We start from the raw sequence: 16713 nt of genomic DNA, 5'->3' as shown, positions 1-16713 counted from the left end.
TGCCTCAACCTCCCCAGTAGCTGGGATCACCGAGTTGTGCCACAGTGGTTGGCATCTTTCTGATCTTTGAATCATCCTTCTCTGATCTCCGTGAGATTCCACCGCGTCTCTGGAGGCCTCCATCTTGGCTCTTGCTTGGTTTATTTTGCTTCTGTATTGGGGTTTAGGGAGGTCACCTTGGGGCTTTTCCACCCAGCCTTCTTTGCACTTTCTGACCGGTACGCCGGTCCTGGCCACTGCCTCCATGTTGGTCCCAGGGCAGCCTAACCCCCGTGTCTGTTTCCCGGGGGTAAAGCAGGCTAGCACCTGAGCGGTTTTGTTCCCCGCCTGGCCGACTTCCCTGGGTTTGACCTTTGCTGTGTACGTGACGCTTGTTTTCAACCTGGAAACTCTGGGCACAGCCCCCTCCCTTCACAGAGAAAGAGGCTGAGGTTCCAAGGTGGCCAGGGCCAGACCTGTAATCTGCTCAGGAGGGAAAGGCGGGTTGGAGGTCTGCAAGTTCCCCTGCAGTCAGGACCCCAGCGGCCAGCCTCTGTGGCCGCCGCCCCGTGGCTCCGAGTGGTCATTTCAGAAGAGCTATTAATATCTGCCTCGTGGGTGGGGCACCCGGTGTGTGCTGAGGGGCGAGGGACCTGCCTCCCTCCGTAGGAGGCAGCTGAGCAGACAGATGTTTGGCCCAGCCCAGAATCACTTCCCCAATTTCCTGAGAGCCAGAGGTGGCCCCCGGTGCCCACAGAACTGACGGGAAATGAAAGAGCCGGGTGGCCAGCTTGGAGGGGAAGCCCCTAGTGCTCAGGTGCACCCTGAGGCCACCATATGGACCCAAGAGCCCAAGAGCTGGGACAGCGGGAGGTGGCACATTCATGATGCCCTTGCTGTGTTCAGAGTTTCTGGGATGGCTGTTCTCCCCCACAGTGCTTGGTGCTCCCATCCCCCAACATCAGTTTCTGGGAAGAGACCCAGAGGTTACCCGTTAGGTAACTAACTAACTACTCACCCCTGACCATGCATGATCCACCCCTCACTGGGGGATTCTAGGCTGGGCTCCACCCTGGCCACGCCCCCAGCCCCTCACTGGGGGATTCTAGGTGGGGCTCCACCATGACCACGCCCCCAGCCGCTCACTGGGGGATTCTAGGCGGGGCTCCACCCTGACCACGCCCCCAGCCCCTCACTGGGGGATTCTAGGCGGGGCTCCACCCTGACCACGCCCCCAGCCCCTCACCGGGGATTCTGGGCGGGGCTCCACCATGACCACGCCTCCAGCCCCTCACTGGGGATTCTAGGCGGGGCTCCACCCTGACCACGCCCCCGGCCCCTCACTGGGGATTCTGGGCGGGGCTCCACCATGACCACGCCTCCAGCCCCTCACTGGGGGATTCTGGGCGGGGCTCCACCATGACCACGCCCCCAACCCCACACTGGGATTCTGGGCGGGGCTCCACCCTGACCACGCCCCCAGCCCCTCACTGGGGATTCTGGGCGGGGCTCCACCATGACCACGCCCCCAGCCCCTCACTGGGGATTCTAGGCGGGGCTCCACCCATGTTTAACCTCTCTTTTCATTTTGAGACAGTTGCCTTGAACTTGCTATCCCCCTGCCTTGGTCTTCTGCGTAGCTGGGCGATAGTCCTCTGCCATCATTAGGTTACCCCATCTTCCCAATGTCGTAATTTGGCTCTGCTGCTGGCCTGGTCCTTTTGTGTGGTTGTAAATGTAACCAGGTATCATTGGCCTCATATACAGAAACTGTTCAATAATGGCAGCAAAACCCCAGGGATTTCCAAATATGAACATAGCAACCCCAGATCCCCAACTTGACTTCCCTGTGCTCTGGCCTGCTGCCTCCCCCTACCTCCTGGCCACTGTGAACCCATGCTATGGTGGGTAAACTGAGGCATGCAGAGACAAGCAGGTGGCCACCCATCGACTGCTGTCTCTCGGTCCCACTGAGCCCTCTCTTCGTTTGTCCATGGATTTCTCGACCGTGCAGTCTATCCCAGGCGTCTCTATGGCTCTGCCTCTCGGGATATGTGCAGCCAGTCCTTCTGTGCCCTTTCCCACTGGAAAAACACCGTCTTTCGGTTTTATTACTTTATCTTGTGTTTTGAGATGGGGTCTGATATAGCATAGGCTGACCTCAGACTTGAACTTCAAGGTCTAGCCTTGAACTCCTGACCCTCCTGCTCTGGCCTCTCCACGCTGGGATGGACTCAAGTTTGTTTTGAGACAGGGTCTCCCTGTGTATCCCTGGCTGGCCTGGAAGTCATGGCCATCCTCCTGCCTCAGCCTCCCAGGTGCTAGGATGATAGATGTGCACCACCACTGTGGGAGACCCCACTTTTACCCCAGGGTACTCCTGAGGGAAGAAGTGAGAAGTATTTTGATAGAAATTTAGAGTGGAGAGAGACAGACAGAAGCACAGGATAGCTCAGGAGGACCTGGATCCTTATCTCCACTGAAGGGCTTTTTAAAGGAATGCCAAGGGGCAGGACAAAAGACCTCCCTCGCTAGATCAAAGCACAGCGCACAGCCGCATGCGGACCCTTCCAAACACCCGGTAGCTCATATCTCACTAGGAAACCTCTGTGGGCCTCCACACACCTCACCCCAGGTCTCCATGGACAAGGACCAGTGGAGTGCTCAGCTGGTCCCCGGCACCTGTTCACAGATCACCTCTGCCTCAGTTTCCCCAAGTGAAGAGTAGGTTCCCGGTGAGTCCTGAGCACTCCTCAGTGGCAGAATGGGTGTGTCTGCCCAGGGGAGGCTTTGGACTACCCCCCAAGAAGGAGTCATCTTGGTGCCCAGGGCCTCCCTGAGGTGGGAGGAGGGACATGGGGTGGCCCTGGGGCAGGGCTGTGTAGAGACATCCAAGAGACCCATGTGGCCAAGTACTGTGAGCTTCCAAGAGAAGAGACTCCCATGATGGAGGGCAGCAGGACTGACTGGGCTGATGGGGAGGGAGAGGGGGAGTCGTGTGGCCCAGTGCCGAAGCTTGTCCAAGCCCCTCTTCCATGGGCAGCTGGGAGAAGGAAGTGTTTGAATGACTGTCCTGGCCGGGTTGGGAGTTTATGCAGGCGAGGGAGGCATATCGTGGCCATGGTTTGCATGTTGGTTATAGACATGAGTCATGTCTTATCCAGAGGCCAAAAGACACAAAATAATCAAGATCCTCGAAGAATGTGGCAAGGGTAATGGCTCCTGCAGCCCAGAGACAGGTGAGTGATGGACACAGAGTGTGGTCCATCCATACACTGGAATATTACTTAGCCAGGAACAGGAGTGAGGCCCCCCGCCCAGGGCACACTACAGTGTGGAGGACCAGGTGGACACTGTGATCAGTGAGAGACCCAGACACAGAAGACCTTACAGTGTGTGAAAATGCCCAAGCAGGCCAATGCAGAGTGGAGAAGTCAGCACATGGGTGTCGGGCTAGAGAAGGAATGGACTGTTTCCTTTTGTGTGGTGGAATGTTCTGGAAGTAGATAGAGATGTGTGATTATATGTGATCTCAGATTTATATGCATAATGTTATCCAAAAAAGGGCTTTTAAAATTGTGTGTGTGTGTGTGTGTGTGTGTGTGTGTGTGTGTGTGTGATCTCCAGAGTCAGAAGAGGGCATCAGGTCTCTTGGAACTGGAGTTAAGGATGGTTTTGAACCTCCACATGGTTGCTGGGAACTGAACCCCGGGTCCTCTGGAAGAGCAGCCAGTGCTCTTAACCCCTGAGCCATCTCTCCAGCCGTTTCTATTTCAAGACAGGGTCTCTCTGTGCAGCCCTGACCGTCCTGGAACTCACTCTGTAGACCAGGCTGGCCTTGAACTCACAGAGATTCTCCTGCCTCTGCCGCCCAAGTGCTGGCCTCCTACCACCCCCAGTCAAAAAAAGCCCTTTCTACAAACTCCACACGGAGAGAAGGTGCGCCCAGGGAGACTCATTCATTCATTCATTCATTCCTGCCTGTCGGGCGGAGACTCCCCAAGGCCTTCAAGGTCTCTGTGTCCCCAGATGGCTTTCTGGGTTGTCCCCTCACCTGGGGGCGGGAGTGCTGACTCAAATCTGATCCACATTTTCTGAGCACCAAAGAGGAAAACAGCATGAGTCCCCCCAGCAGGTGTGAAGGTGCCTTGAAAAAGCCTTCCCAGCGGCTTTGGAGTGGCTGCCGCCTGTGGTCCCAGCACTGCTGGACTGAGATGAGTCAGGAAGGCCTCAGGTGAGGCCAGCCTGGGCTCGCGGGCCCCTCTCAGAAAGAAAAAAGAAAAACCCCAGCTGTCCCATCAGCTAGTCCTGCACCTCCCACAGAGCCCGGGGTGCCAAACCCAGGCCACAGTCAGTCTCTCTGTCTCCTGCTGTGCCCCAGAGTGACTGTAGGGAGTGTCCAAGCTGGGGCCGGGGCCAGGCCAGGCCCTACCAGAATGTCTTCGTTCCTGGGGTCCACCCTGCCTGGCACCCGTCCCAGGTGGGGCCCAGTGGACTTTGGAGCCCTGGGGAGCCAGCAGGGGGCCTGGGCTGCCACAGTCTGGGGGACAAAGGTTTTCTCAGGGGCCTCCCACACATGCACACACACACACACACACACACACACACACAGAGCAGTTTTTTTTTACGGCTGGGGACAGCCGGGGCCCCTCGGCTCTGAGGACACCGCCCTGGGCCCTTGTGGGAACGGCCCTGGCTGCCCAGGTGTGGTCAGAACAGAAACCTACAGATGGGATGTGACCGTGGGCACCTGGGCCCCAGGGCCAGCCAGCTCTGGAAGGGGTGCTTGTGGTGACCGCTCAGGCCTGTCGCCCCAGCTCTCAGGAGGAAGGAGCAAGAGGGCTTCAGGAGTTCCAGGTTTGACCGTTTGCAGACAATTCACCAACAAAAAAACGGTCAAAAGGTCCCTATAAAGGAAAAAACAAGAGCCAGCACGCCTTTAATCCCGGCACTCGGGAGGCGGAGGCAGGAGAGGCCAGCCTGGTCTACAGAGTGAGTTCCAGGACAGGCAGGGCTACACAGAGAAACCCTGTCTCAAAAAAAGCAAAAAACAAACAAACAACCCCCAAACCCCACCCAAAGAGAAAGGTCTCCCCAGTAAGAGCAGAGGAGGCTGGACAGCGTGAGCCAGGGTTGTAGAGCAGGAGACATGTTTACATTCCTAAGAAGGAACTGTTTGGATGACAGGAAAGGGAGGGGAGAAAGGGCAGTGTTCACTTAGTAAGTGCCTGCTGTATGCCTCTGTCCTGGCAACCTGAAGCCAGTTTGCAGACGAAGCAGAGTGATTGTGGGCGGCCAGGACCACAGGGCAGAGGGTGGAGCGTCTCCACAAGGCCTGAGAAACCATGCATATTTAATGAGCATTTATTAGACAACTGCTGTGTGCTCTGATTCCAGACAAGAAAACTGGGCAGGAAAAGCCTCTCACGGTGCTGGGCCAGTGACCAGGAGGGGCCTGGACACTAGCTGCTGCTGAAGCGGGGAGCTGGACACTGTCCCCGAGAGCCTGTTCATCAGGGTGGGATGCGCCCTTCCCAGAGGACCGCCAGAAGGAGGGCCAGGTTTCCATAAAACCCGGCCTTTTATGGCCTGTCTTTGTTGTTGACCCTCCCCCCACAGGCAGCTGGGGGATCCTTGTGGGTCCCCCATTTATGGCTTTGAATTGCTGTCCTGTCCTTGCAGACGTCTGACCGGGCACGGCCACCAACCGGTCGGTCCCTCGGCATCTCCTGTTAAAGCGGGCATCCACGGTGCCCTTCCCTTGTGAGGCAGCCGCTGGCTGCAGTGAGCCTCAGTTTCCCCTCCCCCAAGGCACCAAAGCTTTGAAGCTCAAGATGGAAGTGTTGTTTGGGGGGTAACAGTTTTGTTTTGAGACAGGGTCTCATGTAACCCAGGCTGGCTTTGAACTCCTGACCCTCCCGCCTCCACCTCCTGAATGCTGCCATAACCGGTGTGTACCACAAAGATCCCCGGTTTATGGGGTGGCGAGTGTTGGGCGTGTGCTACACCCACTGAGCCAGACCCTCAGACGGTTGTGCTGTGGTCTTGTGCTTTCCGGCGAAGAAGATGGGGAAACTGAGGAAGGAGGCTCTGACGGTCCCTTGTGGGGGCGGCCAAGAGGGTGGACCCTGGAGACTGCCCCTTGTCCAGGAAAGGGTCCACGCCTGGGGCCTGCACGGGGCCTCAGGCCCTCTCAGGGGTGGGACTCCTTCCTGTGTCTCCAGTGTTGGGGGCTCTAACCACACCCCGGTCCCATCTGACCATCCATGCCCTGCCCGGGCAGCCCCTTGAAGAGATCATTTATTAAGTGATTGCTGTGTACGGGGCGCACACACCCGTGGATCCGCGCTCTCCCTGCCGTGTGCTCCCCAGCGAAGGAAGGCAGGACCCCCTTGGGAAGGTGTGGAGGACTCCCGCTGGCCGGGTGCTTGTGTGCGGCACCCAGAGGCCCTGTGCAGGGAGGGCGGCCGGCTCCCTGCAGTGCCCCGCACCCCGCAGGCAGCCTGGGGAGGGAGAGCGGCCTCCCGGGACTTAGGAATGTGGGCCGGCCAGTCTGGCGCTGGCTGGCCAGGGTGGGGCGCAGACGAAGCCGGGCGGCTGACAGCCACGGCCACCCGGGCCAGAGGCCTGGACTAGGCTCCTGCCTGGGAAGGCTGCCCACGGTGTCCATTGAGCAGATGGAGAAGCTGAGTCCTGGGGGGGCACTGTTGTTGGAAGGATGGTGGGGGACGGCCCCAGCGGCCCGCTCCGAGGCTCGAGGCCCGCACCCCTTTGGAGCTGAGATGATGGATTATGCAGACCCAGGTGTAATTGGTGGTTTGGAGGCCCCCCGCCGTCCAGCCAGCTGCATTCCTGGTGGTTAATTTGAAGCCTGGTATTCAGCTGAGCATTCTAATTATCTCCGCTCCACTTCCCCGGCCCGGCCAGTGAGTCCCAGGATCGGGGCCCCCAGGACTCACTCCCGGGACAGCGGTGCCCGCATCACCCACCACCACAGCCTGGGTGGGCAGACGGGGGACTCCAGGTGCTCAGGAGTCGGCAGCTGTCAGTGACACTGTGCCTCAGTTTCCTTGTGGGGCAATGCCCAGAGCTCCTAATGCTGGGAGAGGTGGGAAGGACCCATCCCGGGACTTTGGGGACCCGGACTGAGAACGCCTGTCTCCCTTCTGACCCCCGGGGTGGGGGCATTGGTTAGTGACCCCTGCGTGCCGTCGAGGGGGTCAGCCTTGTCTGCGGCTTGTGGTGCGTGGGGTCGGCTGAGCGCCTGTGACTGCCCCATCCCCCACGGTGGGGACACGTCCCTCCCGCCCGCTGACCCATCCCTCTCTGTCTGCAGCTCTATGAACTGGACACGGACCCCAAGAGGAAGGAGTTCCTAGACGACCTGTTCAGCTTCATGCAGAAGCGGGGTGAGCGCCTCCCAGGGCAGGAGGGTGTGGTGGGGGAGCAGGACGGTCCTCCCGTGAGGGAGTGCTCCCCAGACTCTGTGGCTGTCCCCAGATCCAGGTGGATGGGGACCCTGGGGGACTCACTCTCCCTCAGGGTGGGACCGTCTGGGTGGTTACAGTCCCCGTGTTCTAAGGGAGGAAACTGAGGCCCAAGGAGGGTCGAGGCTTCAGCTCCGGAGCAGGAAGGGGCGGAGAGGGGACCTGAGGCCGGCCAGGCTGGCCATGGCTGAGCCAGCTTCTGTAAACACAAGCCTCCAGGCCTGCCCACCGGAAGGCAGAGAGAGAAGGGGTACTGTGGCCTCCTGATCCCTCGGCCTGGCCCAGTGGCCTCTGAGTTAACCCCTCGGCGTCGGGTTGGGGCCTGCGGGTCCCTGTGGGTGTGGGGATGCCCCGGTGCTATCCGCAGAGCCCAGCTGTGTTCGTTAGTTCGGTCCAGCCCTGCTGCCCTCCATGTGGCCGGAGAGATCTCCCCTCCCTCTGTTATCGGGTGTCCCCACCTGCCTGAGCCCCTCACACAGCAGGAGGCCTCCAGCTGCCTCCAGGCCACAGAGCTGACCATCCTATTCACCACCCCCACCATAATGGGGTCAGCAAGGCCAGGGACCTCCATGCTGTGGTGCAGTCACTGACCACAAAGGGCTGTGAAAGTCTGCCTTTACCCCTGCCTCCCTCACCAAGTCAGACCAACAGACTCCTGTGTATCCCTCAAAACCCCTGGTCCGCTGCCACCTCGGGTACTTTCTTCTGAGGTCTTTGGTGTTTCGGAGCTGGTATTCAGACCGCCAGGCTCACCCAGTCAGCACAACCTACCGCCCACGGGTGGGTCCCCTCTTGTGGACAGATGACTCCTGGCATCAGAAAAGCAAGGACCTTGGAACAAATTTCCCTCAGAAGTCTCTGGAGACGGGAAATGGGGGGAGGTGTCCTGCCTGTGCCCCTGCCAGGTCCCCCACCCTTCCTTCACCCCGGCCTCAGCCCTCCATTGCATTCCTAGACTTCATATAAACTTCCTCCTCCACTGGCTGAGACGGGCCTGCCCACCTCCTGGTCTCCCTCTGGGGCTGAGCTGGGTGAACAGGGTGGTGGGTTTGAGACCCACCTCCCCACGGCTGCCCTGGACTCCGCTTGACTCAAACTGGGGAGTTTTTGCAACTTGGGAGAGGCAGGAAGTGGCTAAGAATAGGGGGTGGGTCTCCCAGGGCTGGCTTTCTAGGGCCACGGAGTCCCTGGGACAGAGGAGCCAGGCCCTGGAGCCTCAGTTTCCCCATCAGTAAAGGGGGTAGAGGTGTCCCCTCTCTGAGACAGAGATGAATGGTCACTGTATCCGTGGCTGGGGTGGGGCCAGGCAGTCTCCGGTGTTCTCTATCGAGTGCTTGCTGGGTCCCAGATGGTGAGGATGAGGATGGTGGGGAAGGTCTCCGAGCCTAGAACCTCATAGACAGGACTTAGAGTTGGGGACATGAAAAATCTCTGGGAGTCACCAGATGGTAGTGGCGTTTTTATTCTCAGCACTCGGGAGGCAGAGGCAGGTGGATCTCTGTGAGTTCGAGGCCAGCCTGGGCTACAGAGCGAGATCCAGGACAGCCGGGGCTATATATAGAGACTCTGTCTCAAACAAACAAACAAACAAACAAAACCAAAACTCTGGGTGTCCAGTTGGCAGAAAGGTGCAGGGCCCTGTCTGTAGCAGGCTTGGGAAATGGATGTCATAGGAGGCGAGGTTTTGAGGGATGAAGAGGGGGCCAGGGTGTCACTCGATGCAAGATGGATGTTCCTGCTTCTTAAACTGAAAATCCTGTTAGCCGAGCCCTCCCCACCCCCACTGGAGTCTGCCACACTCGGGGACGCCGAGGAGGACAGGGCTGAGCGGGAAGGGCCCTGGGGAGGCACTGTGGTTGTTTGGAGACCCAGAGTGGGAATAACCAGGGCCCTGAAGTCTCCCATGTCCCCAAGATGGCCACCGGCCTCTCTTCCAACCCCCTCCCTTGCCCTTGGGGAAACTGAGGCAAGCAGGGGTATTACCCAGGGTGATGCCGCTCTGGAAGATATTCAGGGGACTGAGTGTGTGGCCACCAGAGCCCCCGCCTGACCCCTATGACCCCTGCATGACTCCCATGACCCCCCCCAGCCGCCTGCTTTCAGCAGCCCCTCCCCGACATCCCGCAGGCACGCCCGTGAACCGGATCCCCATCATGGCCAAGCAGGTCCTGGACCTGTTCATGCTGTACGTGCTGGTGACCGAGAAGGGCGGCCTCGTGGAGGTCATCAACAAGAAGCTGTGGCGGGAGATCACCAAGGGGCTCAACCTGCCCACCTCCATCACCAGCGCCGCCTTCACGCTGCGGACACAGTGAGTGCCGGGCTGCCCACCTCCTGAGATAGCCCGCCTCCTCCTGAGATAGACCCCCTCCTCCTGAGATAGCGCACCGCCTCCTCCTGAAATAGACCACCTCCTCCCTCCTGAGATAGACCGCCTCCTACTGAGATAGCCCGCCTCCTCACCATCTCCCTCCTGAGATAGCCCAACACCTCCTGAGATAGACCACCTCCTCACCATCTCCCTCCTGAGATAGCCCTAGACCTCCTGAGATAGACCACCTCCTTCTGAGATAGCCCGACACCTCCTGAGATAGACCACCTCCTCACCGTCTCCCTCCTGAGATAGCCCAACACCTCCTGAGATAGACCACCTCCTCACCATCTCCCTCCTGAGATAGCCCAACACCTCCTGAAATAGACCACCTCCTCCCTCCTGAGATAGACCTCCTCCTTCTGAGATAGCCCGCCACCTCCTGAGATAGCCCACCTCCTCCTGAGATAGCCCGCCTCCTCCTGAGATAGCCCACCTCCTCCTGAGATAGCCCGCCTCCTCCTGAGATAGCCCACCACCTCCTGAGATAGACCGCCTCCTCCTGAGATAGCCCGCCACCTCCTGAGATAGCCCGCCACCTCCTGAGATAGACTACCTCCTCCTGAGATAGCCCGCCACCTCCTGAGATAGACCACCTCCTCCTGAGATAGCCCGCCACCTCCTGAGATAGACCACCTCCTCCTGAGATAGACTACCTCCTCCTGAGATAGCCCACCTCCTCCTGAGATAGCCCACCACCTCCTGAGATAGACTACCTCCTCCTGAGATAGCCCACCACCTCCTGAGATAGACCACCTCCTCCCCATCTCCCTCCTGAGATAGCCCAACACCTCCCTCCTGAGATAATGCATCCCCTCCCTGAGGATGCTCGTGGCAGGGTGACACTCCTGGTCGTCTCCAGTGTCATCCTGTTCCCTGTCCACAGGTACATGAAGTACCTTTACCCCTACGAGTGTGAGCGACGAGGCCTGAGCAGCCCCAATGAGCTCCAGGCCGCCATCGACAGCAACCGTAGAGAGGGCCGGCGCCAGAGCTTCGGGGGCTCACTCTTTGCCTACTCACCCAGTGGAGCCCACAACATGCTGTCCTCACCCAAGCTACCAGTGACTTCCCTGGGCCTTGCCGCCAGCACCAATGGCAGCTCCATCACCCCGGCACCCAAGATCAAGAAAGGTGAATCATGTGAGGGAATGAGGTTATCCTCTTATTTCTCTGGGTAACCGTGATAAACCTAAGTGGTTTATGGTGGGAAGGAGTTCTCCCATCCATCCCTGTCTGTTCCCAAGGCAGACATTACTAGTCAACTCCTGCTCTGCAGTCCCCTATCTGCAGTATGGTGTGTCTGTCTTCTGCCTGCAGCAGACATTACTAATTGAATCCAGGTTTTCCTAGCCACATGAGGGCAGACATTATCAGTTGAGCACTGTACCCCTTTCTGAATCTAGCATCGCTTATCAGCGCAGCGTCAGTCTCTTGTGCATGGCAAACATTACTAACTGGTCACTTCTGTTTCCTTCTGAGCTCTTGAGACCTCTGGCTCATACCAGACCCACCAGACATGGGCAGAGTGTCCGTCTTGACGCTTTGACCCCTGAACCACCCTAAATCTAATGCTGGGTACCCCTGGGCAACTCGTTAATTCTTTCTGAGGCTGGCTTGCCTGTCAGAGTGGGAGGCCCAGGTCCGTGTGTTCTTAAGAGGAAAGTCCTCGTCTGTGTGGACGTCCGAGGTCGGGTTGATGGCAGTGGTCTTCTCGGCCAAGGCTCCTATGTTCTTCCCAGCACTCACACAGTGCTCAGGCGGCAGCCCAGTGGATAGCGAGTGCTTTCCCAGTGAGCCAGAAGCCCTGGGTGCCGTTCCAACCCCGTATGAGCGAGATGTGGTGGCGTTCACCCGTCATCCCAGCACTTGGGAGGGAGGTGGATCAGGACTTCAGAGTCGTCCTTAGCTACAGAGTGTGAGGCCAGCCTGGGCTACATGAGACTTTAAAACAAAAACCTGGGGAGCGTGGAGTACAGGCTTTACTGTTTTCACAGGCTCACCTCCCACCGTGGTGGCCAGCGTTTCCCCAGGACCCTCCTGACTGTTTGCTCTTCTTCTGTCTAGAGGAAGAATCCGCCATCCCCATCACGGTCCCAGGCCGCCTGCCGGTGTCTTTGGCTGGCCATCCCGTCGTGGCAGCCCAAGCAGCTGCTGTGCAAGCCGCAGCAGCCCAGGCAGCTGTGGCAGCCCAGGCGGCTGCCCTGGAGCAGCTCCGGGAGAAGCTGGAATCCACTGAGCCTCCGGAGAAAAAGATGGCCCTGGTTGCCGATGAGCAACAACGCCTCATGCAGCGAGCTCTGCAGCAGAACTTCCTGGCCATGACAGCCCAGCTGCCCATGAACATCCGGATCAATAGCCAAGGTACCCTGAGCTTGGGATCCCCCACATTCCATGTGTGCAGGGCAGAAAAGAAGTGCCTTGGAGCCATTCTATGTAAAGAGTGCTGGCAAATCAATCAGAAAAGGGTCATCCAGGGCTACTTCATGTGAAAAACTGAGTCTATCTGCAAGTTCCAAGGAGGTGTTAGCATTCATCAGAATTTGTTTCACGTGGACTCCTTGAGATCTCACATGGTGGGGCATACCTGTTATCCCAGCAGGAGATTGAAGCAGGAGGATGGTGAGTTCAAGGCTAGCCTGAGCTACGTCGTGATACCCGGTCATAAAAAATAAATAGTAAATGAATAAATAACCCCACCAAAGATTTTAAAAAGGCCTCATAGAGGAGGCAGACAGGAAGCAAGCCAGTCCCCAGGTGTACCTCTGACCTGAGTGGTGGATCTTGTCTCCACAGCCTCCGAGAGCCGCCAGGACAGTGCCAACGGCAGCAACAGTATTAGCATGTCAGTGGAGATGAACGGTATCGTGTACACAGGTAAGCACGAGGGTCCCCCCACCTCCAGCCCACCGCGGCCACCACCGTGGCTCTGCCGTCAAGTCCTGGGTGACTCGGGGTCAAAGGACAACTGTGGGAGTCAGTTTTCTCCTTCCACGGTGGGTCCTGGGGATCAAACTCAGGGTATCCATCTTCTCTCGCCAGACCTCGTACCAATCTTTTGAGACAGGGCCTTAAACTCCCTCTGTCGCCCGGGCTGGCCTCACCCCGTGATCTCCTGCCTCAGTTTCCCGAGTTGCTGGGGTCACGGGCCTGTGCTGTGCTCCACACATCCTACTGTTCAGTTGACGAGCCCGGACCTGTGACGAGTCCTTCCCTTTGTCCTTGTCCCAGGGGTGCTGTTTGCTCAGCCACCGCCCCCCACGCCACCCTCCGCCCCCAGCAAAGGTGGCATCAGCGGCATCGGTACCAACAACACCGTGGGTAGCCGGACAGGAGCCAGCAGCGGTGGGACCAGCGGCGGCCAGGTGGGGCTGGCCGGGGTGTCCGCGCCCCCTACATCTTCTACCTCAAATAACTCCTTGCCTTAAAGGAAATCAAGTCGTATAGCTGCCCGCTCACCACGGGGACCACGGCCACACGAGGACCTGGGACGTCGGAAGAACCCCAGTGGGCCGGGCAGAATTCCAGGGAGCCACACTGACGCCGAGGAGAGAGAATTTTATATATATACATATATAGAGAGATAGATAGATAGAGAAACAGATTTAATAAATCAGGGCAAAGAACACTTGAATCTCTCAGGTTTTGGAGACTCCGAGAAATGGATTTGACAAGGGCCACCAAGGCAACCTCCAGGCAGGAGGCCACCTTTCCAGAGGCTTCCATGGGGGTCCGGCTTGACCAGCTCAGTTCAAGCACGTCTATTTACCTCATGAATCCCAGCACTGTGTGTTCTCTCTCTTTTTTTTTTTTTTTGGTTCTCGGTCCTTAACCATGGTGGTTCCTTCTGGGAAAACCAACCACGCCGGAGCCAGGATCATTGTTTTGTTTCATTCTCCTGGGAAGTTATGAATTTTTTTTCTTTTTAAACAAGATCTCAACATTCAGATGCAATTTTTAAAAAAAAAAAAAAGTTTTGGGGTTTCCGATTCTGTAAATATTCTATTCTCTCCTTGAGGGCGGTGATAGGATCTTAGAAAGAGTCCTGTCTGTATATTATATATTTGTGTTCATTCAGGGAAACAGGTTTGTTTTGTTTTGTTTTTGTTTTTGTTTTTAAAGAAGCAAAAGTACCAGCCACAGTCCCCTGCCCCTGTCACCGCAGAGCCCCTGCGGTGTGCTGTGGTGACCCTGACTCGGCACCGCGACAGGGCCAGATGGGGCTGTCAGCAAATTCCACAGTTCTGTCACGCTGGGCTCTGCCCACGGCTCCATCGTTCAGCGACCTGGATTGCTTACCCAGGACACGGAATGTTCTAGAAACGGGTAGGGGAGCAGCACACGGAATCCAGTGGCCCCGTGTGTCTCAGGGATGAAGGTCTGGACTCTCTGCCTGGACAGGTTGCTTCTAGGGGAGACGGGGTGCGCCAGGCCTACCTCAGGGCGAGGATTCGAACCGAGACGTGCCTGGTGCCTGTGTCACGCCCTTGCTGGGGCAGCAGTTGAGTATGACCAGGAAGGATCCTGGTCCTTGGTCTGTGTCTCCATACCACGGTCCAGCCAAACTGGGCATGGTGGTGTGCGTCTGTCATCTTGGCTCTTGGGAGGATGAGGCAGGAGGATGTATCCTTGGCTACATATGGAGGTTGAGGCCAGCCTAGGCTACTTGAAACCCTGTCTTAACAAAGCAAAGTAAGATGAGGCTGGGGGCCGTAGCACACACCTTCAATCCCAGCACTCTGTGAGTAGGCCAGCCTGGTCGATACAGTAAATTCCAAGCTACATGAGACCCTGTCTCAAGAAAAAGAAAGAAAAAAGAAAATTGCATTTCATTTTGGCTGGAGCCACCAGGGCAGAAATGATGTAATCTCCCGCTGGATTGGGGGACCGGTCCTGGACTTGGGGACTTGGTCACTGGTGGTGAGAGCTGGGACCTGCTTGTCCTAAGGTCCCAGGAGTCCTGAGTCCCCTGTCACCCCACTTCTCGGTCTGGGCTGTGGGGAGCAGACCCTCTTCCTTCCTCTCAGGGTTGTTGACACCCCCCTTCCATCCTTCCAGGAGGGAAGGCTCACTCGGGGGGGAGGTGGAATCTCAACTTTTCCTTCTGGAAGCTTCTGCCTGCCCCATTTCGGGGCCACTGTTTTAGCCGCACAATCATTCCTGGTCACGGGTGTGGAGGGTCTTTATCCCCTCTGGCAACCTTGTGTAAAGTCAGCCTCCGTGTGTACCTGGCTTGGGGAGACGGGGGTTGCCTTGGTGGGCACACCCAAGGCATGTTTCTTTCTACCTCAGGTCTTTTGATGCCAAAAAAGAAAAAAAAAATGCACCCGGGTCACCCATTTTTCTGGTCACCTGCTCGAGTCCACAGTGGGGACGGGGTGTCCTGATGTCCACTTGTGTCTGGGGCTCTGTGAGTGGCCAGAAAGCACCTGATCCTGACTCAGGGGACCTTGCCCACCAGGGCTCTGTGATTGTAGGGGGGGGGCTGTCCTCTGCTGGACGTGCTCAGTAACCCTCCACGGGCCTGTCTGTGCCTCAGTTGCCCCACCCGGCCCTTGGCATTGGGTGCAGTTGGCATTTGTTATGCAAGCTAGAGCAAGGAGAGGGTTGGACATGGTCACTGTCCACCCAGCACCTCAGGGCTTGGGGTGGGGGCAGGTTAGACCCCCCAAACTCAGGGCAAAGAGGGTCTAAGGGCAGGCACAGGCTGTTTCTAGAACCTTCCCAGGGACAGGCTGTTTCTATAACCTTCCTGGTGGCCCTTCTGCTGGCCACCAGGCCGTCTGTCTGTCTGTCTGTCTGTCCAGCTGCAGTGGGTGGGTGGGCATGGGGCTTGGGACAGCTAAGTTAGTGTTTTTTGAGAGTTATACATCTGTATAGTCTTATAGGATTTTTTTTCCTTTTTTTTAATTGTTTTTACACACTTTTTTTCCCCACCCCCACTTATTGGCTTTTGTGGATTTTATTTTTCCTTCTGGGTAAAGGTGAGCTGAGCTGTTTTGTTCAGAACATGTGAACTTTTTAGTTTCTTGGGGTGGGAGGGGCTTGTCCGACAGCGTGTGGGTCGCACACCAACTCAGGTAAAATGAAAAAAATAAGTGGATTTAAAAAAAAAAAAAAACAATAAAAAAGTAAAAACTGCTTTCTACCTCTGGTCAGGCCTCATGGTCAGTTCCTGCCGGGCTGTGGCCTGCAACGGTCACAGCTGTGCGGAATATTCAGGAAAGTTCAGCTACTAACAGGAAAACTCATACACAACAACAACAAAAAAAGAAGTGTGATTTTTGAAATTAAAAAAAAATACACTGAAAGTTTACATTTTATGACCTTATTGTGAATTGTATTTAAACCTCAGACATATTTAATGCGATTGTAACCCTGTAAATCGGTGAGATTAAAAAGTTGAGACACTTCCGTGAAAGAGCGACTCCGTGGTAGTTTTGGGGTTGGGGGGGTGGGGGGTGGGGGGGGTGTGGAGGGGACCCCAGGGCACATGAGTGGAGCTCAGGCACGGAGCGTGTGGAGGAGGTCTGCTCCGGTCAGTGTCCGTTTTTCCTTCTGCTTCAGGTCTGTGTGTTGTGTGCAGGGGGTGCTGCGTGCAGGGGGTGCTGCGTGCAGGGCGGCCCTAGTGGGGTTCTGAAGATGACTGTTGGAGGTTGGGTCTCTCCTTCCGCTGTGCGGGTCCTGGGGATTGAACTCAGGTTAGACTGGGGCATGAGTGTCCTGCCTGCCAACATCTCCCTGGCTGCTGCTGCTTTTCTTGCTTTAGAAAAAAAAAAGGAAAAAGAAGAAGAAAAAAAAAGGCCAGGCTGTGGTGGCTCACACCTCCTAGGTGCTGGGATGAATGATGTGAACTGCAGGCCTGGCCTGCCTCAG

General features: G+C 57.0%; 1 protein-coding gene across 1 annotated transcript in view; it reads left to right on the top strand.

The window, feature by feature from the left end:
• Positions 1-16251, top strand: part of Arid3a (AT-rich interaction domain 3A) — a 31021-nt gene extending 14770 nt beyond the window's left edge. Inside the window, 6 exon segments of the mRNA XM_052747272.1 lie at positions 7316-7388; positions 9594-9777; positions 10724-10971; positions 11905-12201; positions 12634-12714; positions 13069-16251. Coding sequence (XP_052603232.1) covers positions 7316-7388; positions 9594-9777; positions 10724-10971; positions 11905-12201; positions 12634-12714; positions 13069-13265 — 1080 coding nt within the window. The 3' untranslated portion in view covers positions 13266-16251.
• The last annotated feature ends 462 nt before the right edge of the window (positions 16252-16713 follow it).

This window comes from Peromyscus californicus, unplaced genomic scaffold (genome assembly GCF_007827085.1).
Source record: "Peromyscus californicus insignis strain IS unplaced genomic scaffold, ASM782708v3 Scaffold_1__1_contigs__length_55948999, whole genome shotgun sequence".
NCBI classification, from domain to species: Eukaryota; Metazoa; Chordata; class Mammalia; order Rodentia; family Cricetidae; genus Peromyscus; species Peromyscus californicus.
This window is presented reverse-complemented; position numbering and strand designations above follow the sequence as displayed.